Source organism: Xenopus laevis, chromosome 3L, assembly GCF_017654675.1.
Source record: "Xenopus laevis strain J_2021 chromosome 3L, Xenopus_laevis_v10.1, whole genome shotgun sequence".
In the NCBI taxonomy this organism is placed as follows: Eukaryota; Metazoa; Chordata; class Amphibia; order Anura; family Pipidae; genus Xenopus; species Xenopus laevis.
The window spans coordinates 7,773,536-7,801,508 of NC_054375.1; the positions used below are offsets into that span (position 1 = coordinate 7,773,536).

General features: G+C 43.9%; 1 protein-coding gene across 2 annotated transcripts; it reads right to left on the reverse strand.

The window, feature by feature from the left end:
• Positions 1 to 698: 698 nt before the first annotated feature.
• Positions 699 to 17,302, reverse strand: LOC108704345 (cat eye syndrome critical region protein 2). Of its 2 annotated transcripts, none has more exons than XM_041585920.1 (18): positions 17,171 to 17,302; positions 14,732 to 14,915; positions 13,932 to 14,065; positions 13,007 to 13,090; positions 12,865 to 12,920; positions 12,602 to 12,768; positions 10,967 to 11,047; positions 9,867 to 10,002; positions 9,529 to 9,658; positions 9,278 to 9,321; positions 8,858 to 8,949; positions 8,214 to 8,340; positions 7,007 to 7,356; positions 5,116 to 5,241; positions 4,462 to 5,011; positions 3,150 to 4,296; positions 2,918 to 3,008; positions 699 to 2,374 (listed from the first exon to the last, which is right to left on the reverse strand). In XM_041585920.1, the coding sequence occupies exons 2-18, from the start codon at positions 14,861 to 14,863 to the stop codon at positions 2,360 to 2,362; spliced, it is 3,462 nt and encodes a 1,153-aa protein (XP_041441854.1). In that variant the 5' UTR covers positions 14,864 to 14,915; positions 17,171 to 17,302; the 3' UTR covers positions 699 to 2,359. The 2 variants fall into 2 exon arrangements, with proteins under 2 accessions (XP_041441854.1, XP_041441853.1); XM_041585919.1 differs by having other exon boundaries at positions 699 to 2,377.
• Between the last annotated feature and the right edge of the window lie 10,671 nt (positions 17,303 to 27,973).

Sequence of the window (27,973 nt, forward strand, 5' to 3'; positions counted from 1 at the left end):
CTCTCCCTCCCACTCGTCTCTTCTCTGTCCCTATATTTTTGCTGCTCATCGACTCCCCCCAGCCACTGATGACTTGTGCTGTGTGCTGCTCTTCTCCCCACCCTCATGGCCTCCCTCCTCTTCAGCCCATCCTGCCCGCCATGCCTCACTCACTCACTGACACCGGGCTCCAAATCGCGGTCTACCAGGAACATTGCCGGGATCTACTGGTAGAGCATGATAGACGTCCTGGGCACCCCTGATTTGAAGTATCGGGACAGCAGGCTGGGCAGAGAGGCCGTGCGGCCCATTTACATTGAACAGACAGCGGCCCAACAGGCATTTGACCGAATTCACAGACGGCCAGTCTGGGCCTGTGGGTCACTTTTAAGTAGGTTATAGAATGGCCATTTCTAAGCCAACTTTTCAATTGGTTTACATTATTTTCTTTTGAAATATTCTCTTTCCAGCTTTCCAATTGGGGTCACTGACCCCATATAAAAAAGAAATGCCCCATAAGTTTACAAATGTATTGTTATCGTTACTTTTTATACCTCATCTTTCTATGCAGGCCTCTCCTATTCATATTCCAGTCTCTTATTCAAATCAATGCATGGTTGCTAGGGGAATTTGGACACTAGCAACCAGATGGCTGAAATTGCAAACTGGAGAGCTGCTGAATAAAAAACTAAACTCAAAAACCACAAATAAAAACCAAATTGTTTAGCACGGTTTATTCTAACAACTCATCTTTATACAAAATGAACAAATCCGTGTGGAAAATCCACTATTCCCTGGCGCATTCATCTTCTTCATTATACATTAAAAAAAAAAAAAAAATTAATTCAAATGTCAGTCAAAACAGATCCAAACCCCCCCCCCCCCCACAATTATTTATCACACTTCACGCCGACTGCTGAGGTAATGAGTGGTTGTGTGGAACGAGTTCATTGAAAAAACAAAAAAAAAAATTCCAAAATATACACATTTGTAAAAAGCAATAAATTAAAAAAAAAGAAAATTTCACATTTTCTGGGAGGAGCCTGCGGCGTTTCTCTGCGCTGGAAATCGCCAGGAGCGTATCAGCTGGCGCTATTATGAATAATTCATGATGATGAGCTTAGTCAGTCTGATATTTAATATTTTCAAAAGTTAAAAAAATTCATAGAATTGTCTTTTTTTTTTTTTTTTTAATAAACGAGTCCAGTACATGGATTGCGATTTCACTTTCCCAGTGGCTTTAAATGTATCTGTCAATGCCATTGAGTTTAAAAGCAGTATATTGATATCCATCTGCTTTCTGGTTCCGACTCTTGAGCAAATGTAGCAGACAGTCCCGTTCTCTTTCAGGTTGGTCGTTGTTAGACTGCTCAGGAGTCAGAGAGGAGGGACAGTGCATCACCCTGGTCACATGACATATTTCATACAAATGCAGCACGATGCAACTGGTCACATTGGTGCTGCGGGAATCTTCGAACTGCAACTCCCAGCCTCCTTCCTGATAGAAAACAGCTGTACTTGTACAACTCCAATACAGGGGATTCTACAACCATAAAATGCCAATACCAGCGTCTTCCTGGCATACAGTTCCCATCATCCTCAGCAAGCAAACACAGCTAATATCATTAGTGCCTGTAACTCATCACAGCAATGGCCACTGATCAGACTCATTAAAGGGATAAGCACCATATTCTAAAAACTCTCCAAAGCAAACCGATTTTAAAGGGGAAAGCGACCCAAAAAGAAGAAAACTATGATTATGATATTTTATCCAGATTGATCTCCTTTAGAGCAGACACGTTGCGGTGACAAATTGCTTCTACTTTGGGCGACTAATCTCCCCGAACTGCCATCCCGCCGGTGATCTACATTCTAGCCAGCGGGAAGGCAGTTCGGGGAGATTAGTCGCACGAACAAACATCGATTTGTCGCTGGACGACTAATCTCCCGAAATAGCAGCGTGTCTTAAAGGGGAACTAACTGGACGCACAGCCTTAATGATTTACTTCACCCACAGAAGAACTCAAATCAGACACATTAGGGAATGGGGGGCAAATTATGTACAAAACACTCATCAAAACCAGAAAATAAAAATAATTGAAACAGAGAAAAAACACAAAAAAGCAGCAGAACGGAGGGTGTAAACAGAAGCGAGTAGGTGCAAGAACAATGGCCCTTGAATTTCCTGAGATGCCCTGTCCTCTGTGCCGCTTGGGAAGGACAGGCTTGTTCCGAGTTACAGTGTAAGATATCAGCAAGGTCCTGCAGTGGCCGAGTGGGGTGGAGGGTACTTGGAAGAGGCTACCTGAAGGCACAGGCCAAGGCTATGGGATCATGAGCCAACGCTTCTACTGGAATGAGCCCCCGATGTTTCCGAGATTCACTCACAAGTTGCCTGCTGCACAGAATGGAATAAAGCAGAGGATCAGTTGGGGATTGTCTATTATAAGGGATAATGTACCCCCTACTGTAAATGATAAGGATATTAGAAGTCACTGAGGGGTTGTTCTGTGACCATATAAAGGCACAAGGCTGCAGGCTGAGTTATACAGGGAACTCTGAGTATCACTCATGTATTATAAGGGATAATGTACCCCCTACTGTAAATGATAAGGATATTAGAAGTCACTGAAGGGTTGTTCTTTGACCATATAAAGGCACAAGGCACAAGGCTGAGTTATACAGGGAACTCTGAGTATCACTCATGTATTATAAGGAATAATGTACCCCCTACTGTAAATGATAAGGATATTAGAAGTCACTGAGGGGTTGTTCTGTGACCATATAAAGACACAAGGCTGCAGGCTGAGTTATACAGGGAACTCTGAGTATCACTCATGTATTATAAGGGATAATGAACCCCCTACTGTAAATGATAAGGATATTAGAAGTCACTGAGGAGTTGTGTGACCCCCAAACTAACCCCCCCCCCCCTTACCTGGTCATTCTGCATGGATGGGGGTTTCGGTACCATGTCCACCTGTGCAGTTGCTCTGGGGAAGGCTGGAGGCTGCATTTGGAACGGCATTCTGTAAAGGGAGATGGAGAGAGATTAAAACATGAACTGTTGGCCTACGGATTAAATACCAGAAGAACAGTGAAAACTGGGAGTTGTAGTTCAGTAGGATCTGGAGATGACGGCTCCGCAATACATTTGCCACCATACTCACCGCTGGGGCCGGTACATATTCTGGAAAGGGGGCAGGTTGCCACTTTGCTCCATCATGACAGCCTGAAAGTGTCCTCTGTTGGGATCCAGATTTGGGAAGCCGGGCCGCAGAGCAGCGTGGCCATTAGTGTGACCTTGAGCTGGGGGCCGCGTGGCATGCACAGGTAGCTGGGGGGACGCTTGAGGTGGGTAATGGTGCTGAGATGCATACGGAGGCTGCGGCATCATGTTAGGGTGGGGGCGGAAGTTACCATTCCCCCAAGGCTGCGGCCCTCCATACCCAAAATTCCCACACTGTCTCTTGTGACTGTCCAAGTCCAGGAATTGTTTGGGGCTCTCGGGCCTGTCTGTCTGTCCTCCTTCACTCGTTTGTCCTTCCTGCACTTTGGCTTCCCCTGGCATTGACTTGGGCCCACCCTCCAGGAGAGGGGACATTAGCAAGCTCCTCAGTTCCCCCATTCCCTGCATATTTTGGGGGGCACCTGGGTGGGGATAGGTTCCTCTCTGCGGAGGAGGCTGGGGCCAGCGTGGATATTCCTGAGGGTAATAAGGAGGGCGCTGATTCAGCTGATAGGGAGGATGTGGGTGCCGTTGGTAAGGATACAATGGGTCCTGATGGGGGTATCTGGGATACGACCCTGGTGCAATTTGAGGATTTCCATTACCAAATCTCTGAGATGGAAAATGTGGAGGATATGAGCCTGGAGGCCTAACAGCCCCAGGATTGCGGGGAGGGCCATAACTTTGTTTAATGCCCCCACTGGATAACAACGAGGCCAAATTACTGCCAGTCTCTGCCCCTGGTTGGGGGTGAAACACATCCTTCCGAGGGCCTGTTAAAGGCTCAGTCTTTGGGGTCTTCTCTACCGTTTCCTTAGACTGCCCTACGTCTGCTGTCCCTTCCACCACATTCCTGTTATCCACAGCATCATTTGGGCCCTGGTGGGGTGCTGGGTTGGGCGCAGTAGGAACATCCTGGGTGACATCCGTGGGACCCCATGGCTTTTCCTGGTCTCTCAAGGTGCCACTGGCTGGATTTCCTTGGTTTGGAGGGGGGACTTGGGGCACAGGCGATTGATCAACATCCCCATTCATCTGCAGGGTCTGCGTGGGAGGAGCCTCAGGTTTGGGATCCCCCGGTGACAAAGCTGCAGATGAAACATAAATAAAATGATTAACAACTCTAATAGGTTATATAAGCTTTGCCAGAATTAGAATACTGGACTCTGATTGGCTGCAAGATGAGTTAGCTCTATTGCTCTAATTGGAAGTAGACATGAATAGAGAACGGGTCAGGCACAGGCAATACCTACCTTTATCTCCAGAAGCGGCTGTATGTGTTCTATCCACGGCAGGATAGAATGCCCCATTCATTGTTCCAGGTGCCCCAGGGGGAGGATAGGGTGAGGGCCCTAGAGGTGAGGGGTAGGCAGAGCTTGGAGGGCCAGCAAGGGATGAAAGTTTCTGCATGGCTACCATCTCCGGACTGTCCATCATGGAGTTTCCAGCTGATCCAAATGTATTGCTCCCATTGTACATGGAGTCCGGTGGTCTCACCATGCAAGGGTCCATAGGAGGCGCAAAGTGTTGGGGCCTTGGAGGGCAATTTCCATTCCAAGCAGCAGGCAGCTGCCCAATTTTAAATGGGACAGAGACAGTTCCTTGAGGGGTGACCCTACCCTCTGGGAGACCAGGTCTCATCTGAGGCATGTACCCCATGGGGTATTGTGCTTGGGGGTACAGGCGCCCGCCTTCCTGTGAGGGGGTACTCATTCTGGCAGAGTTGGGTGGGATGTGGGTACGCCGGGAATGTCTGAAATTGGCTGGGTTACTGTCCGATGCTTCAGGAACATCAGGGGAGGCCTGCAATGAGACAACACCAGGGATGGTAAGGGGGGTGTCTTTACCTGAGCTCTCCAACCATATAAAAACAAGCCTGTATAGTGAAGGGGAGGCTCATGCTTTACCTGAGTTCTGTAGCTTTGGGTTTGCTGTACAGGATCTCCAAGTTGCGGTTCTGGAAATCTAAGTGCTCCGTGACTGAGACCAGGCTCCGAACTCCTCAGAGGCGCATGCATCCCTGGGGCCGACGACTGTTCATATAGAGAAATAGAAATGAGGGTTTTTTGTTTTTTTTATTGATGTCAGTTAAAAGGCAAGTAAAGTCTAAAATAGAAGAAGGCTAGAAATGCTGTATTTTGTATACTAAACATAAACATGAACTTACTGCACCACAAGCCTAATCAAACAAATAATTTATGCTTTCAAAGTTGGCCACAGGGGGTCACCATCTTGTAACTTTGTTATACATCTTTGCAAGACCAAGACTGTGCACATGCTCAGTGTGGTCTGAGCTGCTTAGGGATCGTCATAAATTATCTAAACAGCACAAGTCAAATAATATCTGCCAGAAGCCGATACAGCAAGACTGATTAATAATCAGAATATACAGACTGCACTGGGTCCTGTGTTGTCATGTAATCTAATGTGGATTTTATAGTTTTGTATTGTTTAATACAAACTTTCTCCAACTCTGCAGAACCAGTGGCTGCAGCAAAATAATCCTCCAAATAGAATCCCAGTTTATCTGTTTAAATTTGGCTCCATGATCTTTGCTCCTGCAGCTGGAGTTGGAAACAGTAAAGGGAATGTAAAGGCAAAAATAAAATCCAATATAAATCTCTACACAGTCGCCGACTGCTCTACAGGGAAACAAACAAAGCTGCTTGAGTTCTGCATGGCTGGGAAGTAAGGTGGGGGCTCCCCCTGCTGTTCATAAGTATGATTGTTTCCCTGCAGAGCAGTTAGGGACCGTCTGACAATTCCTATCCACAGCAGTAAATGAAGGGAGAATTTCACTGGATACAGTCAGGTTTCTTATAAAAACGGTACACATTTTTAATTAAAGTATATTGGAGATAGATTTATTTTTCATTAAAGAAAGTAAAAATGGGATTTAATTTTTTTGCCTTTACATGCCCTTTAAGTACTAAAAGCAGTGCATACTGTAAAAGGCTCACATTAGCCTATCTAGCAAGCTGGGCAGCCTCCCTTTTAGTCACTGCCATAGTAGGTTGGACTAATCAGTCGCTTGAGGCTACACAGTTGCTAGAATTGGGGGGGGGGGCACAGCTCTCTAATGTGACCAACCAACCCCACCATGTGCAGTAAGAGAACTGACCCTAAGTGAGCCTGACCAGATATGCAGACAGGATTAGAACACTGATATGCTGTTATTTAACGCTTTTTATTTTCTAGTAAATGGACTGTCCCTAAACCTATACCATGAGTTAAGATGGTAGCCCTTAAAGGGGACCCGTCACCCAAAAAAATTATTCAAAATCCTATTTTATCAGATTAGTCAAGCAAAATGAATTTTAATTACACTATATAAATTATTTGAATCTTGTTTCCTTCAGTCTGGGATTTCAAAATTATAGCCAGCAGGCAGCAGCCATTTTGTGGACACTGTTATTAAGACAAGTCTTGCATCATCTCAGAATCTTGTTTGTGCACCAGAATGGGGGACCTGATGTCCATCCCCATGTCCTGGCTACACAATTAAATGGTAAAAAGAACGGGGGGAATGTAGGGAGAGCAGTGACATCTAGGAAGTGCTGAATTGAAAGTGAAAGTAATTGTTTGCCCCGCCTCTATGCCACTGGCATAGAGGAGGGGCAGACAATATTTGATTGACAGCTGAGATTTTTAAATGAGCTTACAGCAGCTATGAATGCTTAAACAAAAAATAGAAATTGGATTTCATGTTTAATTTGAAAAGGACTTTTATTATACAGATTTGTGTGTCTGGGTGACAGGTCCACTTTAAATGGCACCAGGAGTTGGCAGTTTGCTTACCATGTCCCTTGGATGTAGGGATTGCCGGGGCATGCCCCCATAGTGCAGCTGGTGAGGGTATGATGATGCTATAGCAGGAGGATCATAATGACTCTCACTCTCCTCTGGTCTCGGTGTGGAAGGACTGGCCCTGCTGCTTTCACTCGATTGCCTATTCCTCCCACTAGCCTCTCTGCTTTTCTGCCAGCCCCCCGCCTTCGAGCGCCTCCCCAGACTCTTCCTCTTCGCAGGCCTCTCCTCTTCCATGTGAATCCAGGTTTCTCCGTCAGATTCCCCCTCATCCTCGGGAAGGTGCTTGAGCATGGCCTTCTTAAAGCAGCGCTCCAGGTTTTCCGCCATCTCTGTGTATTCTGTAATGAGAAGTGTATAGGGAACCTCAATGTGTACTGTCTAAGGAGAACATTATGGCAGCTCCTTCCAATACTTACACATACAAATATACAGAGAAGGAATGTTCTGGGCACACAAGCTATACCCTCATACTGTTCTGTCTAAGGGAATCAATATGGCACCTCCTCCCATATGTATAAATACAAATATACAGAGAAGGAATGTTCTGGGCACACAATAAGCTATACCCTCATACTGTACTGTCTAAGGGAATCAATATGGCACCTCCCTCCTCCCATATGTATAAATACAAATATACAGAGAAGGAATGTTCTGGGCACACAATAAGCTATACCCTCATACTGTACTGTCTAAGGGAATCAATATGGCACCTCCCTCCTCCCATATGTATAAATACAAATATACAGAGAAGGAATGTTCTGGGCACACAATAAGCTATACCCTCATACTGTACTGTCTAAGGGAATCAATATGGCACCTCCTCCTCCCATATGTATAAATAAAAATATACAGAGAAGGAATGTTCTGGGCACACAATAAGCTATACCCTCATACTGTACTGTCTAAGGGAATCAATATGGCACCTCCTCCCATATGTATAAATACAAATATACAGAGAAGGAATGTTCTGGGCACACAATAAGCTATACCCTCATACTGTACTGTCTAAGGGAATCAATATGGCATCTCCTTCATATGTATAAATATACAGAGAAGGAATGTTCTGGGCACACAATAAGCTATACCCTCATACTGTACTGTCTAAGGGAATCAATATGGCACCTCCTTCATATGTATAAATATACAGAGAAGGAATGTTCTGGGCACACAATAAGCTATTCCTAGCAATACTTACCACTGTCCTGGCCGTTGTACTTGGCACAGTTCCGGAATATGGTTTTCATGTCATTGACAAACTGCTCCTTGGTGAGATAATACCCGGAACAGAGCCTCTGCTCCACCCTGGACAGATCCATTGGGCACTGCATTGGGAGGAAAAGCAAAGGTTAAGGTGGCAATACACGGGCCAATAAAAGCTGCCGACAGACCGAGTCGGCAGCTTATTGGCCCGTGTATGGGGGCCCCCGACGGGCTTCCCCGATCGAGATCTGGCCGAAAGTCGGCCAGATCTCGATCGGATGGGATTAAAAATCCCGTCGGATCGCGGCCGCATCTGTTCGTTGATGCGGTCCCGCGATCCGACCGCCCGTTTGGCGAACGCTAGGATCCGATCGTTGGGCCCTAGGGCCCACGATCGGATCAGCCCGATATTGCCCACCTCAAGGTGGGCATATCGGAGGGAGATCCGCTCGTTTGGCGACATCGCCAAACGAGCGGATCTATCCGTGTATGGCCACCTTTAGTCATTAAATATAGAATTGGATGTTGGTTGCTTTGCTTTAGAAAAAAGGTTGCAGCTTGGCAATTGGCAACCCAGACACTGGGGAGATACCATACTGCAAAGTACTATTATTACAATCTAATTCTAATAGACATTACCGTAATGATGTTGTAGTAATTTGGGGCATAGGATTCATCGACTGGTTCCAAGAATGGCCACGAATCCTTGTGAGCTTTGACTGCGTACAGAACTGTAGGAAGGAACAAGTAATATTCAGAAACAGAACAGAGCAGACAACAGGGGGCGCTACAAAGTCAGACGGAATATTTAGGGTGGTTTTAGATTTAAAGGGTATAAAATGAGTGAAAAGAGAAGCGATTTCATTGGCTGATCCTAGGCTACATCTTATCACAGGTCTCTCCAGGCAGCAGTGTTGTAAATGTGGTTTTTAGATAAGAGGTTTAGTGATTCTGCATTGTATCTAGTCCAAGATCCCTGCCATAAAGCACAGCTGGACTGCTGTTTTAGCCATAAAGGAACAGTAAGCAACAGCACATGGAATGATAGGGGAGCCTCACCTTTATACATTGCTGTGTAATGATCATCCAACTCAAAGCCAAATCTGAAAGGGGGAAAACAAAGTCAGCAGATGGGAAAATGATCAATTGGAAGGAGAGAGAGAGAATCTGAACAAATTAGAAAATGCCAATATAATGAAATCTGCACTAAAGGGAATAAACACCCCAAAAATATTTTTTTTCACAAGGCTTTTAGAATTAGAATTAAATTATCACCCCCCCCCCCTTCCACAGCCTTTCCCAATACTCACAGGTCTCCAGTTCCATAGTCCGTTCCCAGAGGGGACCTGGGTTCCAGGTGTCGGAGTTCCCGGGGGAGCTGTTTGCCCTGGGACAGAAGCCAAGCTCGTTCCTCCCTCAGTTTCCGCCTCTGGGCGCGTTCTGTACGGGTGAAAAAAAATCTGATGAATCCCTACATTTCTATATTCAGTTAAAGGGAAAAATTGACACCGAAAATGGGGGTTTGGGCAAAACATTAGCCCTGTAACCCATAGCAACCAATGAGCAATTTGCTTTAACTGTTCTTGTGCAGCTGGATTAATAAAGCAACATCTTATTGGTTATGGTTCCAATCGGGCCACATTCTCACCTTCCACAGACTTCACTCTCTCGGCCAAAGTTCTCTTCCTCTCTTCCTTCAGCAGAAGCTCTTGTTCCTTCCTCTGCACAGCCAGCAGGAGGCGCCTTTCCTCATCTACCTCAGGACCTCCCACACAATTGTGCTCCTTAAAGGACAACGAAAGTTGACGTTATAGAAGTAGGTAGAAATGTTGTACATTATGTTTTGTGCTTCTGTACCAGCCCAAGGCAACCAGAGCCCTTTAGCAGTAAAGATCTGTGTCTCCAAAGATGCCCCAGTAGCTCCACATCTTCTTTTCTGCTGATTCACTGCACATGCTCTGTGCTGCTGTCACTTACTGAGCTTAGGGAGCCACTCACAATATACAGTACACATAGAATAGAAATGTCACAATATAAGGCTGATTAGTAATTAATACTGATAATTACTACATGGCAGCACAGAAACCAGTGCAATTAGCATCAGAATTTAATAATCAGCACACCTGTAGCATCAGCTTATATTACAGCCAGGGAAGCTCATTTTCTGCTGGATAATTAGTGACGAGCCCTAAGCTTAGCTTCTCAACAGCCAATCAGAGCCCACTGAGCATGTGAGTGTCACAGACACTTTCCAAGATGGTGACCCCCTGTGACAAGTTTGAAGTCCTGGATCATTGCTGCTATTGACAAGCTCAAACTTTAGCCTCGTGCAATAAGTTCACTATATAAAACATGGCACTTTTAGCCATATTGATTATTAGGGTTTAGTTGTCCTTTATGAAACAGTATTGCCAAGTCCCATTAGCCCTAAGCAGATCAGTATTAATGTTACTAGAATTACGGGTTTTAAACAATGCATATTAACCTCAGATCCTTGTTGCTTTGTGGAAACTGTAGGAGGAAAGTGGAACAATTTTGTCCCTTTTGACCTTCCAGTGCAATCAGGGATATTGTATAGTTAGCTCCTCCCTCTTATACATAATATTTTCGAATGTACAAACAATATGTAGAGGAATCGGCGGACCCTTAGCATTGAACACTGCAGTTCACAGATTCAACCAGCAGAGAGCACTTCAGCATTTCATGCACTTTTTAAATCCCCCCTCCTTTACCTTCCCAAAGTCTCACCTGCTCTGGATCCCGGAGCCCAGCTTGTTCAGATAACTGCTTGGATGCAATCTCAGCTTGTTCCTTTTGGATCTTTGTTTCCTACAAGAAAATAGTTTTATGGAATCTGTACAGACTATGAGCAAACTTAGTTCCTGCTGAATTGTGCTTAGTACAGGGAATACCTATGCTGCCATAGTTTTATGGGATCTCTCTGTACAGACTATGAGCAAACTTAGGGGCTGTTCCTGCTGAATTGTGCTTAGTACAGGGAATACCTATGCTGCCATAGTTTTATGGGCTCTCTCTGTACAGACTATGAGCAAACTTAGGGACTGTTCCTGCTGAATTGTGCTTAGTACAGGGAATACCTATGCTGCCATAGTTTTATGGGATCTCTCTGTACAGACTATGAGCAAACTTAGGGGACTGTTCCTGCTGAATTGTGCTTAGTACAGGGAATACCTATGCTGCCATAGTTTTATGGTATCTCTGTACAGACTATGAGCAAACTTAGGGGACTGTTCCTGCTGAATTGTGCTTAGTACAGAGGAATACCTATGCTGCCATAGTTTTATGGGATCTCTCTGTACAGACTATGAGCAAACTTAGGGGACTGTTCCTGCTGAATTGTGCTTAGTACAGGGAATACCTATGCTGCCATAGTTTTATGGTATCTCTGTACAGACTATGAGCAAACTTAGGGGACTGTTCCTGCTGAATTGTGCTTAGTACAGAGGAATACCTATGCTGCCATAGTTTTATGGGATCTCTCTGTACAGACTATGAGCAAACTTAGGGGACTGTTCCTGCTGAATTGTGCTTAGTACAGGGAATACCTATGCTGCCATAGTTTTATGGGATCTCTCTGTACAGACTATGAGCAAACTTAGGGGACTGTTCCTGCTGAATTGTGCTTAGTACAGAGGAATACCTATGCTGCCATAGTTTTATGGGATCTCTCTGTACAGACTATGAGCAAACTTAGGGGACTGTTCCTGCTGAATTGTGCTTAGTACAGGGAATACCTATGCTGCCATAGTTTTATGGTATCTCTGTACAGACTATGAGCAAACTTAGGGGACTGTTCCTGCTGAATTGTGCTTAGTACAGGGGAATACCTATGCTGCCATAGTTTTATGGGATCTCTCTGTACAGACTATGAGCAAACTTAGGGGACTGTTCCTGCTGAATTGTGCTTAGTACAGAGGAATACCTATGCTGTCATAGTTTTATGGGATCTCTCTGTATTCGCCAGACTAAGGGCTAGTCCACACGGGGAGATAGCGACGCGTTTGCGGTCGCGGCGACAAAGCGCCGCGACAGTCGCCGCGACCGGCGCAGGCGACAGTTTTGTATGGGCTCCTATGTAAAAACGCCTGTGCTAACCACACGAGGCGATGCGCTTTTCAACAGTCGCCTGAAAATGCCTCGCCAGGCTTTTTCAGGCGACTGTTGAAAAGCGCATCGCCTCGTGTGGTTAGCACAGGCGTTTTTACATAGGCGCCCATACAAAACTGTCGCCTGCGCCGGTCGCGGCGCTTTGTTGCCGCGAACGCAAACGCGTCGCTATCTCCCCGTGTGGACTAGCCCTAAGAGTTAAAGCTGCAGTATCTGGGACAACAATCTATCCCCCCCAGTTAACAGAGAACTGACCTTCTGGGAGATCATGTCACAGATTTCTGGAAGAAATTCCTCGCTCAGGAGCTTGTAGAGCTGACACTCATTGTGGGACACCTTATCCCTGAAGCTGTCAGTGACTTCCCTCCATTCCTGCTCCGTCTGACACAGGAGAGACCAGGAGCCCTCGCCGGGGGCACAGTCTGCACAGGAGACAAAATACATATTTAATCACAGGCAATAAGTGAAGAGCCCCCCATTTGGACTGACATGATTACAGATGTATATGGTCCCAGTACCTTTCTTCTCTTCTGATATTTCTGCCAGAACTCGGGGCTTTGTGTCTGTTTTCTCACTGTAAGAGACCGAGCAATTTTCAGGTTAAAACAGGTTTGATAAATCGGCTCTCGTGCTCCTGTAACAGACATGGGACAATTGTACCTGACCAAAGGCTCTTCCGACGGCTTCTTCTTTTTAGGTGGGCGACCCCTCTTCCTTACTGGCTTGTCTTGGATCTTGGCTGCCCTGAACGAATGAAGAATTGGATATGAGGGAGGGACCTTTTATAACAGTCTATCATGTTAATTGAACTATAACGCCCTACATTCACCCATATGTATAAATACAAATATACAGAGAAGGAATGTTCTGGGCACACAATAAGCTATACCCTCATACTGTACTGTCTAAGGGAATCAATATGGCACCTCCTCCTCCCATATGTATAAATACAAATATACATTGAAGGAATGTTCTGGGCACACAATAAGCTATACCCTTATACTGTACTGTCTAAGGGAATCAATATGGCACCTCCTTCATATGTATAAATACAAATATACAGAGAAGGAATGTTCTGGGCACACAATAAGCTATACCCTCATACTGTACTGTCTAAGGGAATCAATATGGCACCTCCTCCTCCCATATGTATAAATACAAATATACAGAGAAGGAATGTTCTGGGCACACAATAAGCTATACCCTCATACTGTACTGTCTAAGGCAATCAATATGGCACCTCCTCCCATATGTATAAATACAAATATACAGAGAAGGAATGTTCTGGGCACACAATAAGCTATAGCCTCATACTGTACTGTCTAAGGGAATCAATATGGCACCTCCTCCCATATGTATAAATACAAATATACAGAGAAGGAATGTTCTGGGCACATAATAAGCTATACCCTCATACTGTACTGTCTAAGGGAATCAATATGGCACCTCCTCCCATATGTATAAATACAAATATACAGAGAAGGAATGTTCTGGGCACACAATAAGCTATACCCTCATACTGTACAAAGGCAAATTAACCCAACATATCCCAGCTCGAGTGGATTCAGCCCAGTAGAAATCTTACTGCTCCAGAAGTCGCTGTCTCTTTTCCCCGGAAGGCTCCTCCTTATACAGTCGGGTTCCATAGAAATACCAGTATAAATTCCCAGAAGAATCTTCCCCAAGAGGATCCACGCGCAGGCTGTCTCCGTCCAAACCCTTAGAGGCAAAGAGTTTATTTATATACAGAGCACAGACACTACTCTACTCACTGCTTATACAACTGGTGCCTACTCCCATGATGCTCAGCTATACCTATTAGTTATAGACTACCAACAATATACCTGCCATTATATAGGGCAATTAAGGCAGTGGTTCCCAGACTGAGGGCTGACTCCCCTGGGGGTCTCCGAGCTGCTTAGGGATAAATGGAACTATCTGAAGGCTGAGTCGGCTCTAACTATTAACAGCTTGCCTTAAAGGGGTTGTTCACCTTTAAATACATTTTTAGTATGATGTAGAGTGAAATTCGGAGACAATTTGCAATTGGATTTCATTTTTTATTATTTGTGGTTTTTAGCTTTTTATTCAGCAGCCCTTCAATTTGCAGTTGTCAGCAATCTGGTTGCTAGGATCCAAATTACCCTAGCAACCATGCATTGATTTGAATAAGAGACTGGGATATGAATAGGAGAGAGACCTGAATAGAAAGAGTAATAAAAAGTAGCAATAACAATACATTTGTAGCCTTACAGAGCTTTGTTTGTGGATGGGGTCAGTGACCCGCATTTGAAGACCAATTGAAAAGCTGCTTAGAATTAAGCATATAAGATATGTTAATATAAGAGGCAAGAACAGGGAATATAATCATTATATGTTGCTCACCTTGAGCAGGTCAAACACATCGTCGGCGTCCAGTCTGTAGTCGCAGAGCCGGTGGAGGATCTCCAGCCTGGGGCGCAGTTCCAATTGGTGAAAAGTTGTTCCCCTAAGGGGGTTGGGTTTCCCTTCTTCCATCTCCCATCGGTAGTTGATAATGTCCTCCAGGTACACATGGAACGTCTGCGAACTGGGCAAAGGAACCAGAAGGGTCACTAAAGGGGCGATTTACCTTAAAGGGGTTCACTTTTTGTTAATTTTTTAATGTTTTTGGCGTAGAGAAGGATATTCTGAGATAATTTGCAATTGATTTTCATTTTTTATTATGTATGGTGTTTGAGTTATTTTGTTTTTATTCAGCAGTTTGCAATGTTGGCTATCTGGTTGCTAGGGTCCAAATTTCCCTAGCAACCATGCACTGATTTGAATAAGAGACTGGAATATGAATAGGAGAGGCCTGAATAGAAAGAGGAGGAATAAAAAGTAGCAGTAACAACACATTTGTAGCTATAAAGAGCAGTTGTTTTAGATGGGGTCAGTGACCCCCATTTGAAAGAGTCAGAAGAAGAAGGCAAATAATTTGAAAACTATAAAAAAAAAAAAAAAATGAAGACCAATTGAAAAGTTGCTTAGAACAGGCAATTCTATAACATATTAAAAGTTAACCTGAAGGTGAACCACCCCTTTAAAGGTCTGGTGCTGATGGGACCTTGCTAATTAGTCTTCATGATTTATTTTGCAGGTCTTTTTTTTTCTCTTTTTAATTACTAGCATTCCTACTTTGCCTTTTTTTGTCAGCCTGCTACCTGGTTGCTGGGGTCGCTGACTCTGGAAATCTGAAATGGATATCGACTATTGAAGGTTGAATTCTATTGATCTTTCCTTCTAATGTTTTATACTGCTGCCTGGTTGCTAGATTAATACAACCCTAACAACCAGATAGCATTTGTTTTTTGTTTTGAAGCCCTAACACTCTTCAACTGCCATCTGGTCGCTAGGGCTGAATTACCCTAGCAGCCAGGCAGCCAACTGGAAATCAGGATAAGAGATTAATAGGAGACAGTCAGAGAGAAAGACAAGCAATTAAAAATAAGAATAACAAAACTATTGACCTGGAGTTTTTTGCTGCCAGGGTCATCGACCCTGACAACCAGTTAGCATTTCCAATTGCAGGCTGAAAATAAGGAGAAATGGAAGACTTTTCGTTTCAAACTATACAAAATAAATAATGAAGACCAATTGAAAAGTTGCTTAGAATAGACCCAGAATGTGACTCAACTACCTAATCCTTCAAACTTCGGCTGCCATCTGGTTGCTAGGGCTGAATTACCCTAGCAGCCAGGCAGCCAATTGGAAATCAGGATGAGAGATTAATAGAAGAAGGACAGAAAGGAAGACAAGCAATTGAAAATAAGAATTGACATGGAGTTTTTTGCTGCCAGGGTCAGCGACCCTGACAACCAGTTAGCATTTCCAGTTACAGGCTGTAAGAAGGAGAAATAAAAGGCTTTTCAGCCCAAACTATACAAAATAAATAATGAAGACCAATTGAAAAGCTTCTTAGAATAGAACCAGAATGTGTCACTTAACTCCCTAATCCTTGGAACTTCTACTGCCATCTGGTTGCTAGGGCTGAATTACCCTAGCAGCCAGACAAGCAATTGAAAATAAGAATTGACCTGGAGTTTTTTGTTGCCAGGGTCCTCGACCCTGACAACCAGTTAGCATTTCCAATTGCAGGCTGAAAATAAGGAGAAATGGAAGGATTTTCATTTCAAACTATAGAAAATGAATAATGAAGAACAATTGAAAAGTTGCACAGAATGTGTCACCCACATACTAACTGCGTCTCGCCACTTACTTAATAACCTTTAAGGGATGACTCTCCTGAAATGAGCCAGTTGCAGTTAAAGAGTCAGCATAAAACATAAAGGAGTCGTTACTGGGGGGGGGGGTGCTTATATGTGGGTGAGTTTAGTTTAAAGAGTGGGGGGCTCGGGGTATTCACAGGCAAAGCACTTACTTTGACTCACAGCAATGGAATTCAAGGCCATTCCCTTCCCGGCACAGGACAAAAGATCCCAAAAAGGGCATGAGCACAAGGTTGTGCCAGCTAATGACAGATGGATCCCTAGTGCCGGTGCTGGCATCCCCAAAAGAGTAGCCACAAAAATACACCCCCCAATATAACTTGTACTGGTTTAGTAGGTGTGCAGTCAGTGTTGGGAGGGTTATCTGTACATAGAGTAAAAAAAATATGTTTTCTGACCCGCATAGTGACATCACTTCTGGGTTATTGTGACGTCACTGCCATGTTACCGAGTACCTGGTCAGCTCTTATAAAATATCCTGCAGGTTGGGTAGTAGAAAGTGTTAGGTCAATGGGTCCAAGTTGGGCACTAGTCTTCCAGGCCAAGCCCAGACACAGGGTAAGGAAGTACTCACGTGATATCCCGCCGTTGGTAACAGCCCTGCAGAAGACAGGCCACCAGCTCACTGAGAAATTCCACATCATTCCTATGCAAAGCCTCCTCCAGTTCCTACACCAGGGGAGAAACAACAGACTCAGAGTCGGTCACAAAGCAAAGATGAGGGGGCAGACTGCCATGCTCAATTTAGAAACTCTTCTGTTAAAACTTTGTTTTGACATTCTAACAAATGCCTGGTTGCTAGGGACAGTTAGCATACACACATACATATATACATATATACATATTACATATATACATATATACATATATATATATATATACACATATATATATACATATAAATATATACACCCACACTCGTTTTTTTTTTTTAACCATGACCAACCATATCTCCTATAGTTGTTCTTCAGCTTTAGGGCATTATCTCAAGTGGCATTTCACATAAAAAAAAATTAATAAGAGCCCAAATCCGCCCCATTTCACTACGCATACAATGGCGGATTTCAGCCCAAAAATGTGTATTTCAGGCTAGTGTGACATATGATTAACTCACATATTACACACATCTATAAGGATCATTGTGTCGGACACGTGTGTCCCAGTTTCCCCCCAGCCAATCAGAAATGTTATTGGAGCACACGCCGCTCTCACGCTAGGTAGGGAAATCATTCCTGCCCTCATTTTGGGTTGGGGGGTTTGTATCTTGCTCACACCTGACAGCTGGGTACCAAGGGAATGTGATGCACATCTATAACAAAATGCCCCATTTCAGCCTCGCAGTAATGACACCAGAACTAACCCTCAGCCCCTATATTCTGTACACTAATATAAAAAAACAAAGTTACAAATACATAGAAACATTGGGGTAAGAGTCACCCTGCTATAGTTCCAGGGGTACCCAGGGTACAAATAAGCACTCACCCCAAATCTCCCCCTAACTGGCCTTCAGACTGGGCCCCCTTAGCTCATAACAAGGTTACAGATATATAGAAACATTGGGGTAACAGTCACCCTGCTATAGTTCCAGGGGTACCCAGGGCACAAATAAACACTCACCCCAAATCTCCCCCTAACTGACCTTCAGACTGGGCCCCCTTAGCTCATAACAAGGTTACAGATATATAGAAACATTGGGGTAACAGTCACCCTGCTATAGTTCCAGGGGTACCCAGGGCACAAATAAACACTCACCCCAAATCTCCCCCTAACTGGTCTTCAGACTGGGCCCCTTAGCTCATAACAAGGTTACAGATATATAGAAACATTGGGGTAACAGTCACCCTGCTATAGTTCCAGGGGTACTCAGGGTACAAATAAACACTCACCCCAAATCTCCCCCTAACTGACCTTCAGACTGGGTCCCCTTAGCTCATAACAAGGTTACAGATATACAGAAACATTGGGGTAACAGTCACCCTGCTATAGTTCCAGGGGTACCCAGGGTTCAAATAAGCATTCACCCCAAATCTCCCCCTAACTGGCTTTTGTCCCGTAGCAGTGGGCAGCCCAACATTCTGGGAATAGTACAGGTGAGCGGCTATTTTGAGTAGAAAGCTCTTTGGCACAGATCGCTGGCACTGCTCATACGGCTTCACTAAACCCTTTGTTACATTACAGTGCCGACTGCCATCAAGTCTAACAGCTGATCCATCCCAACTGCCACTGTTCTACTGGTGGAGTGGTGACTTTGCACAGACAGAGTGGCAGCAGGGGGGCTCCATACACATTATGCATGCACAGGCTGCACCCCCCCCCATACGTAATTGAATTAAACAAACAAGCATTGAAAGGCGCCTGATAAAAGGGAGCCCTTTAACATGGACTGGAGTCGCCTTCAGTTCTCCTGGGGAGAAGCACAAAGAGAACAGAGGCAAAGGCACCCCCCCCATTCTGCCGAATAACTTGGAAAAGCCAAGAATTATCAGCCCAGCCACAAGCAAGGACCCAGGACTAGGGAGAGGTGCAGGGAATCCACACTCCCAGCGCTCCGGCTCCTAAACCTCATCCACCCCCCAGACAGTTCCGAACATAAGTCACAAGCGCTTATCCATCTGCCTCCAAATCCAATGGCTTTGCCTCTCGCTGCTCCGGCTGCACATTAATCACCTAGGAAAGCGGTCACGGGGATTTTCCTGGAAAACCATTCGGCAATCCGCATCAGCTTGAGAGGGTTTTATTCCACTCTAGAAATAGTTTCCGAAGGTAATTAGAGCCCATGATTGAAACGAACAAGATGATGATTATTAATCAGAATGACGCAAAAACTGTAAAATGTCCCGAGTGTATGAAAGGGGTTGTTCACCTTCAAATTAACTTTTAGTATGATGGAGAGAGTGATATTCTGAGACAATTTGCAATTGGTTTTCATTTTTTATTATTTTCGGCTTTTTGAGTTATTTAGATTTTTATTCAGCAGCTCTCTCTCTCTTTGCAATTTCAGCAATCGGGTTGCTAGGGTCCTAATTAGCCTAGCAACCGTGCACTGATTTGAATACGAGACTGGAATATGAATAGGAGAGGCCTGAATAGAAAGATGAGCAATAAAAAGTAGCCATAACAATACATTTGTAGCTTTAGAGAGCATTTGTTTTTAGATGGGGTCAGTGACCCCCATTTGAAAGCTGAGAAGAATCCAAAAGATAAAGGCAAATAACTAAAAAACTTTAAAAAAAAACAAAAAAACAATGAAGACCAACTGAAAAGTTGCTTAGAATTGGCCATGCTATAACATACTAAAAGTTAATTTAAAGGTGAACCACCCCTTTAAGGTGGCCATAGACCAATGAGAACTGCTCATTTGGCAATGTCGCCAAATGAGCGGATTTCTCCGCCACATTGAAGTGGGCGATATCGGACTGATCCAATCGTGGGTCCTAGGGGCCAACGATCGGATCATAATGAATCCGATACGGGTGGTCGGATTGCGGGAACGCATAGAAGCACAGATGCGGCCACGATCCGAAGTGATTTCTTAACCTGCCCCTATTGAGATCCGGCCGACTTTCCGCCAGGTATCGATTAGGAAGCCCGTCGGATGGCTCCAGACACATTCCAATAAGCTGCCGACTCGGTCTGTCTGCATCTTAAAATCGGCTCGTGTATGGGCCACCGTGGAGCGGAACCATTGCCAGGCATCAATCAATCTTCCAATCTCTCTTTCCAACCACTGGTTGCTAGGGACCCTAGCAACCAAGTAGCAGCAGCAATTCCAAACTGTCAGCCAGTTTAAGGGACTGTGGGATACATTCATTGCTTTTCAAAGAGAGGATTAAGGTGCAAATCGCGGCGAGTAGGTGACTTCGCTGTTGATGCAGGCGACAGGGTGGGGGGCGGTCCAATAGGTGCACCACCCGGTAAATTCTAGGGCCCAGAAATAAGAAATGAATCAGAAATAAAACATGGATGTCAGTGGCGCTGTTCAGCTACAGCCCTATGAGAAAACGGACTGGGGGATGAAGTGGTGAGAGGAGGTACTGCAACATGTAATACACATGTAATTCCTAATGTACAATTGTTCCGCGCACACAGACCTAAGGGAATCCGGTGATTTTGTCGGATCGACCTGAAATTGGTCGTTAAGTAAAGAAAAATCTTTAGGTCTACGGCTTAACTTTGACAACAAAAGACTTTGCTGTAACTCCTGGAATCTACCCCCCCCCCAACTCAGATATTATCTCTCCCACCCCCAGCATGCCCCCCGGGGGTCTTACTCACCAGCCCACACTTAAGCCCTGATGAACTTTTAACCCGGCCTACACCAACCATCCTGCGGCCCCTGCTCTTTTAACCTCTTGGAACATTCCAGAGAGCCCACGGCTACTGTATGTATGGGGACATGCTGATGGGGAGGGAGATTGTACAGCAGTCGGTTGTAACTGTTACTCTATGAAGTATCAGCAGTCACGTTCTGCAGTGTCAAATCAGCATTTACACACACACCCACACACTGCCAAACAACATACAATTGTGTCCCGCATGATACAAACAGCATTTCAATATTATGTTCTACCTTCCAGACTACTCAATCCATGGTGGCAGGCTGTGGCTCTGCTTATGCTTCAACTGTCCTATCATTTTGTATCCATATCTTTCCTTATCTCTTCCCGTGGCCTGCAGTACTACCATTAGCAGGAACAGTCCCCTAAGTTTGCTCATAGTCTGTACAGAGAGATCCCATAAAACTATGGCAGCATAGGTATTCCCTGTACTAAGCACAATTCAGCAGGAACAGCCCCTAAGTTTCCTCATAGTCTGTACAGCGAGATCCCATAAAACTATGACAGCATAGGTATTCCCTGTACTAAGCACAATTCAGCAGGAACAGTCCCTAGTTTGCTCATAGTCTGTACAGAGAGATCCCATAAAACTATGGCAGCATAGGTATTCCCTGTACTAAGCACAATTCAGCAGGAACAGTCCCCTAAGCTTTATGGCAGCTGAGATTCTAGCTATCTGTATAACAGAACATTCTGTCCCAGTGGCTGCACAGATCCTATCTGATCCCCATTGTAAGCAGCAGTCCTGTCCTGCTTTATGGCAGCTGAGATTCTAGCTATATGTATAACAGAACATTCTGTCCCAGTGGCTGCACAGATCCTATCTGATCCCCATTGTAAGCAGCAGTCCTGTCCTGCTTTATGGCAGCTGAGATTCTACATATACAAATGCTATTATTATATGATAGAGAGAACAACTCAAATCTAGGGCAGCACTATAAAGGACACAGAAGACATACCCGACCCTCCTCCTTTACTATTACTGATGGTAAATCTGTATAAGAGCAATTAGTATGAAACTCTTATATCAGTTCACAATATGACAACCACCCCTATACAAAGACCAACCCCCTTGCCTATTACTAACTTGAGACACATGAATGGGATTCCTGACATCTTGTCTTCTGGGCAAGGATCATTTTGTTGCCCGCTGGCATAGCTATTAAATGCCTGATATTGCTACATGTGCTGCTGCTTTAAAGGGCCAGTAAACCCCAAAATAAACATTTGCCTAATAAAAGAAAACACAATTTCCAATGTAAATGTATTAAAATTTTCAGTACTTTTAAAGGGGTGTTTCACCTTTAAGTTTACTTTTAGTATGCTATAGAATGGCTAATTCTAAACCATTTTTCGATTGGTCTTCATAATGTGTGTTTTGTTTTTTTTTGTTTTTTATAGTTTTTGAATCATTTGCCTTCTTCTCCCTGTAAGCTGTCAAATGGGGGTCAGTGACCCCATCTAAAAACAAATCCCCTGTAAGGCTGCAAATGTATTGTTATTGCTACTAAGGATGCACCGAATCCACTATTTATCCCTAAATCCTTTGTGAAAGATTCGGCCGAATACCGAACCAGAACCCTAATTTGCATATGCAAATTAGGGGTAGGAAAGGAAAAATTCTTCTTTTGTGACGTGATTTCCCTACCTGCCCCTAATTTACATATGCAGATTAGGATTCGGACTGACACAAAAATTCGGCTGAATCCGAATCCTGCTGTATCCGAATCCTGCTGAAAGAAGCCGAATCCTGGATTCAGTGCATCCCAATTGCTACCTTGTATTACTCGTCTTTCTATTCAGGCCTCTCCTATTCATATTTCTGTGTCTCACTTAAATCCATGCGTGGTTGCTAGGGTAATTTGCACCCTAGCAACCAGATTGCTGGAAAGCTGCTGAAAAAAATAACTTAAAAAGCACAAATAATAAAAAATGAAAACCAATGGCAAATAGTCTCAGAATATCCCTCTCTACATCATACTAAAGGTTAATTCAAAGGTGAGCAATCCCTTTAAAGTTATTTGTAAAAACATTTACTATTGAAAGCAACATTGGCTTAACTCCGGGTTGTTGCTTTTTAAACGATGTTGCAAAAGTCTTGGTTCCCCAAGTCCGATAAACAGCGGATTTGTTACATCGTATCAACAGTCTGAGCCATCAGGGCAGACAATACGAAGGGACAGACAAACACTGCTTTCAATAGCAATACATATGGAAATAACTTAAAAATCATCGAATATTTGTAATGATTGTATATTGGAAAGTCGTTTAGAATATGTAGGCAAAGATTATTTTTTAGGGGGGTCTTAGCCAAAAGCTGTTTATTGCATAATCAAAGATGAAACAGATCATTGTGTATGTTCCAATCCTTTTTTTTTTTTAACCCTTGCAGGCCTGTGTATTTAAAGCCAGCTCTCCGGCACACAAGTAGTTAAATGCAGTCTCACTCCGTGCCCTTGGCCTGCCAATGTGCAGCTTCCCTCCTGTCTCGCATGCTCTGCTCATTACCCACAGCCAACTGGGAGGTACCAGGTGCAGAGCTCTGTAGTCGCACCGCAGCGCAGCAGCTGGAGGGCTGATTATAGGAGTGAGATGGGACCTATAGAGCCTGCGAATCCGCTCATCAGCAGTCCTGTCACACAGACCCAAGAGAAACGGGGAACAAACACTTCATTACATCTCCGTAACCACATTAACTCCTCGCAGCTGCACTGCCACAACTGCTCAAATGAGCCCACTCCAACGAGGAGACGAGGGGGGTTAAAGGGGTGCTTCACCTTCAAACACCTAGTTGTTTTCGGATAGATCACCAGAAATAACGACTTTTCCCAATTACTTTCTATCTTCTATGCGCGACCGGATTTCTAATATTCAAGTGTAAGGACAGAGACACACGTTGAGATTTGGGGAGATTTAGTCGCCAAATCGCCTCTTCTTCGAATGACTAATCTCCCCGAACTGCCTTCCCATTGGCTAGAATCGAAATAGCCAGCGGGATGGGATGTCACTCAGAGCGATTCGTTTTCCGAAGTCGCCGAAGTTTCCTCGTGAGTGCTTAGAGTTCCAACAATTTAGATTATAGCAGGCGGGAAGGCAGTTCGGGGAGATTAGTCGCCCGAAGAAGAGGCGATTTGACTAATCTTCCCCAATATCCACGGGTGTCTTTGCCCTTAAAGGGGTGGTTCACCTTTAAGGTAACTTTTATTGTGTTATTGTGTTAATTGGTTTTCATTGTTTTCATTATTTTTTTTTATATATATATATAGTTTTATAATTATTTGCCTTTCTTCTGACACTTTGCAGCTTTCAAATGGGCGTCGCAGACTCCCTTCTAAAAACCAAATGCTCTGTAAGGCTACAAATGTATTATTGTTACTTTACATTACTGATCCTTCTATTTAAGCCCTCTCCTATTCATATTCCAGTCGCTTCAAATCAATGCATGGTTGCTAGGCTAATCTGGACCCTAGTTACCAGATTGCTTAAAATGCAAATTGAAGAGCTGCTGAATAAAAAGCCAAATAACTCAAAAAACACAAATAATAAAAAATAAAAACCAATTACAAATGGTCTCAGAATATCACTCTCTACATCATACTAAAAGTGTATTTAAAGGTGAACAACCACTTTACGGGTTAGTCCACATGAGGAGATTCAGGGGAGATTTAGTCGCCTCACGACTAATCGCCTCTTCTTCTGGGCGACAATCTCCCCGAACTGCATTTGCGTGTCTTCCCATCTGCTATAATGAAAAGTCGCCTGTGATAAAGCACACGCGCCACTTCTTTTTCCGAAGTCGCCCAAAGTTTTCCCCCCAGTCGATTTGCATTAAGCCGGAAGGCAGATCGGGGAGATTAGTCGCCACGACTAATCTCCCCTCTGTTTATCCCCTCTGTTTATATTGACGATCATTCCTGCTCCATTTTTCATGTAAATAGTTTTTCTATTTCTAAATAGCTTTTCTATTTTCTATTTCCAGCCAGGGGAATTATGGGGAATGAGAACAATGAGAAGTGCATGTCGGGAAAAGAAAACTATGTGCTGAAAAACGCATGTTGACGGTCGGGTGTGTCAGAGGCGTATTTACGCCCGACTGAGCTTATTTAAAAACGCAACGTAAAAACGCCATATCTTGCCTTGCCCTAAAGCAGCTCTGGGAGGGGCGGGGGTCGCCGACCCTGTAAACTGTTTTAAAATTGAAACATTTAGTTACACACATTTCTTATGTTTGTCCCTGCTGAGCAGAATCCCTGGGTTTCATTACAGGCAGTGGTAAGAACTGATACAATAGTTGCTAATACGCCAGAGATGCTGCTGAGAAATGTATCAACTAAATGTTGTAAAATTGTAACAGTTCAGAATCTGCACCTGAATTACTGAGCTGTCAGACTCAAACACCAGAGACACCAACATTCAACTTTACACTTAGATTTTGGAAAAACAGTACAAAATAAATAATGGAAAGTACAGTAATCTTTATTTCTAGGGAACAATCTGAAAACAACTGAACTGAAAATCAGTGTTTGGAAGGTGAACAACCCCTTCAGACTCCAACAGATTATGTGGATTTTACACCACTATAAAAATCAGAGAGACCATCTGCAACATTTGTATTATCTTGAACACTGTTGTGCAAGTCCCCCAACTTCTGTACAATACAAGTCTCTAAAAGCATTGAATTGCAGTAAAGTAACCACTCAGGCAGCAGTGTGATGTATTGTTATTAGCTTTCTGGTTCTTCATCAGGAGGAGAAAAGCTATAAAGAATGATCCAAAACTGTAAGGGAATCAATATGGCACCTCCCTCCTCCCATATGTATAAATACAAATATACAGAGAAGGAATGTTCTGGGCACACAATAAGCTATACTCTCATACTGTACTGTCTAAGGGAATCAATATGGCACCTCCTCCCATATGTATAAATACAAATATACAGAGAAGGAATGTTCTGGGCACACAATAAGCTATACCCTCGTACTGTACTGTCTAAGGGAATCAATATGGCACCTCCTCCCATATGTATAAATACAAATATACAGAGAAGGAATGTTCTGGGCACACAATAAGCTATACCCTCATACTGTACTGTCTAAGGGAATCAATATGGCACCTCCTCCCATATGTATAAATACAAATATACAGAGAAGGAATGTTCTGGGCACACAATAAGCTATACCCTCGTACTGTACTGTCTAAGGGAATCAATATGGCACCTCCTCCTCCCATATGTAAAAATACAAATATACAGAGAAGGAATGTCCTGGGCATAAAATAAGCTATACCCTCATACTGTACTGTCTAAGGGAATCAATATGGCACCTCCTCCTTCCATATGTATAAATACAAATATACAGAGAAGGAATGTTCTGGGCACACAATAAGCTATAACCTCATACTGTATTGTCTAAGGGAATCAATATGGCACCTCCTCCTCCCATATGTATAAATACAAATATACAGAGAAGGAATGTTCTGGGCACACAATAAGCTATACCCTCATACTGTACTGTCTATGGGAATCAATATGGCACCTCCTCCCATATGTATAAATACAAATATACAGAGAAGGAATGTTCTGGGCACACAATAAGCTCAGTGTGATGTATCTCAAATTGAATTGAGGGGAGCTGAAAGGTAGTGGGTGTAGCAGTTGGTGACTTTCAGCCTCCTGCAGGGGTTCCAGTGAGTGATGGATGAGCAGAGGTGACCCACAGCCGGCAGGGCACAGCAGATACAATGTAGCCCCAGGAACTAGAGGGCAGATTCACAAGCTGCTGTTACAAAGTTTCACAAGAAAGTTTTTATGAAAGGAAACATCACAGGATATATTTCTAGGCTTATTTTCCCTTTAAATAAACACAATTTACGGTCTAACCCCCAGCGCAAGGAAAATGAACATTCAGAGCCTCTGTATGAAGAGTGCTGGCCCCTGTACTAGCCCCTCCCATGCACTCACTGACATCACTCAGGGGAGGGGCTGGGACTTTAGTGCAAATGGGTAGAACCACAGCAGGGAGGGAAATATCCTCCCCATTTTTATCATAACAAAAAAGCCACGTGCTTCTGCTCCTATCCAGAGTCGGCTCCAGCAGTGCAGGGGGAGTCACAGCCCCATCACCTACTCTTGGGTTGGGAAGAGGAAGCCCTGGGCCCCAGCATCAAAGTGGCCCCTTGGGGTGGGGTTAGTCCAATGTACAAATAAGGCTGAACTTTTTCTCTCAAAATACTTGTGTCGGGTGAAATTGCACAAAATCCAGCCAATCACATGGAACCAGTTTGATTTTCTTTCCCTTGTTACTCTTGACCCGAAATCACACCACCCAAAGAATAAATAGCAATTCTCCCGAGTGCGGAATGGAAATTCCAAATCAATATTTGCCTCTTTCTTTCCGTCTCTTTTTTTCTGAGTGTGCAAAATAACACCGGCTACAAGCACTGGTGCTTTTATCTCTGCTAATATACAGTACCCCCTACTGTAAATGATAAGGATATTAGAAGTCACTGAGGGGTTGTTCTGTGACCATATAAAGGCACAAGGCTGCAGGCTGAGTTATACAGGGAACTCTGAGTATCACTCATGTATTATAAGGGATAATGTACCCCCTACTGTAAATGATAAGATATTAGAAGTCACTGAGGGGTTGTTCTGTGACCATATAAAGGCACAAGGCTGCAGGCTGAGTTATACAGGGAACTCTGAGTATCACTCATGTATTATAAGGGATAATGTACCCCCTACTGTAAATGATAAGGATATTAGAAGTCACTGAGGGGTTGTTCTGTGACCATATAAAGACACAAGGCTGCAGGCTGAGTTATACCGGGAACTCGGAGTATCACTCATGTATTATAAGGGATAATGTACCCCCTACTGTAAATGATAAGGATATTAGAAGTCACTGAGGGGTTGTTCTGTGACCATATAAAGACACAAGGCTGCAGGCTGAGTTATACAGGGAACTCTGAGTATCACTCATGTATTATAAGAATAATGTACCCCCTACTGTAAATAATAAGGATAGAAGTCACTGAGGGGT

Excerpts from the sequence above, each read along its gene's own strand:
- LOC108704345 (XM_041585919.1), bottom strand. The coding sequence starts at position 14,863 with ATGGAAGAAGGGAAACCCAACCCCCTTAGGGGAACAACTTTTCACCAA. Across the intron at positions 9,659-9,866 it reads GAGAGTGAAGTCTGTGGAAG|AACGCGCCCAGAGGCGGAAA; the intron begins GTGAGAATGTGG and ends TCACCCGTACAG. Across the intron at positions 7,357-8,213 it reads GTACAACGGCCAGGACAGTG|AATACACAGAGATGGCGGAA; the intron begins GTAAGTATTGCT and ends TTCTCATTACAG.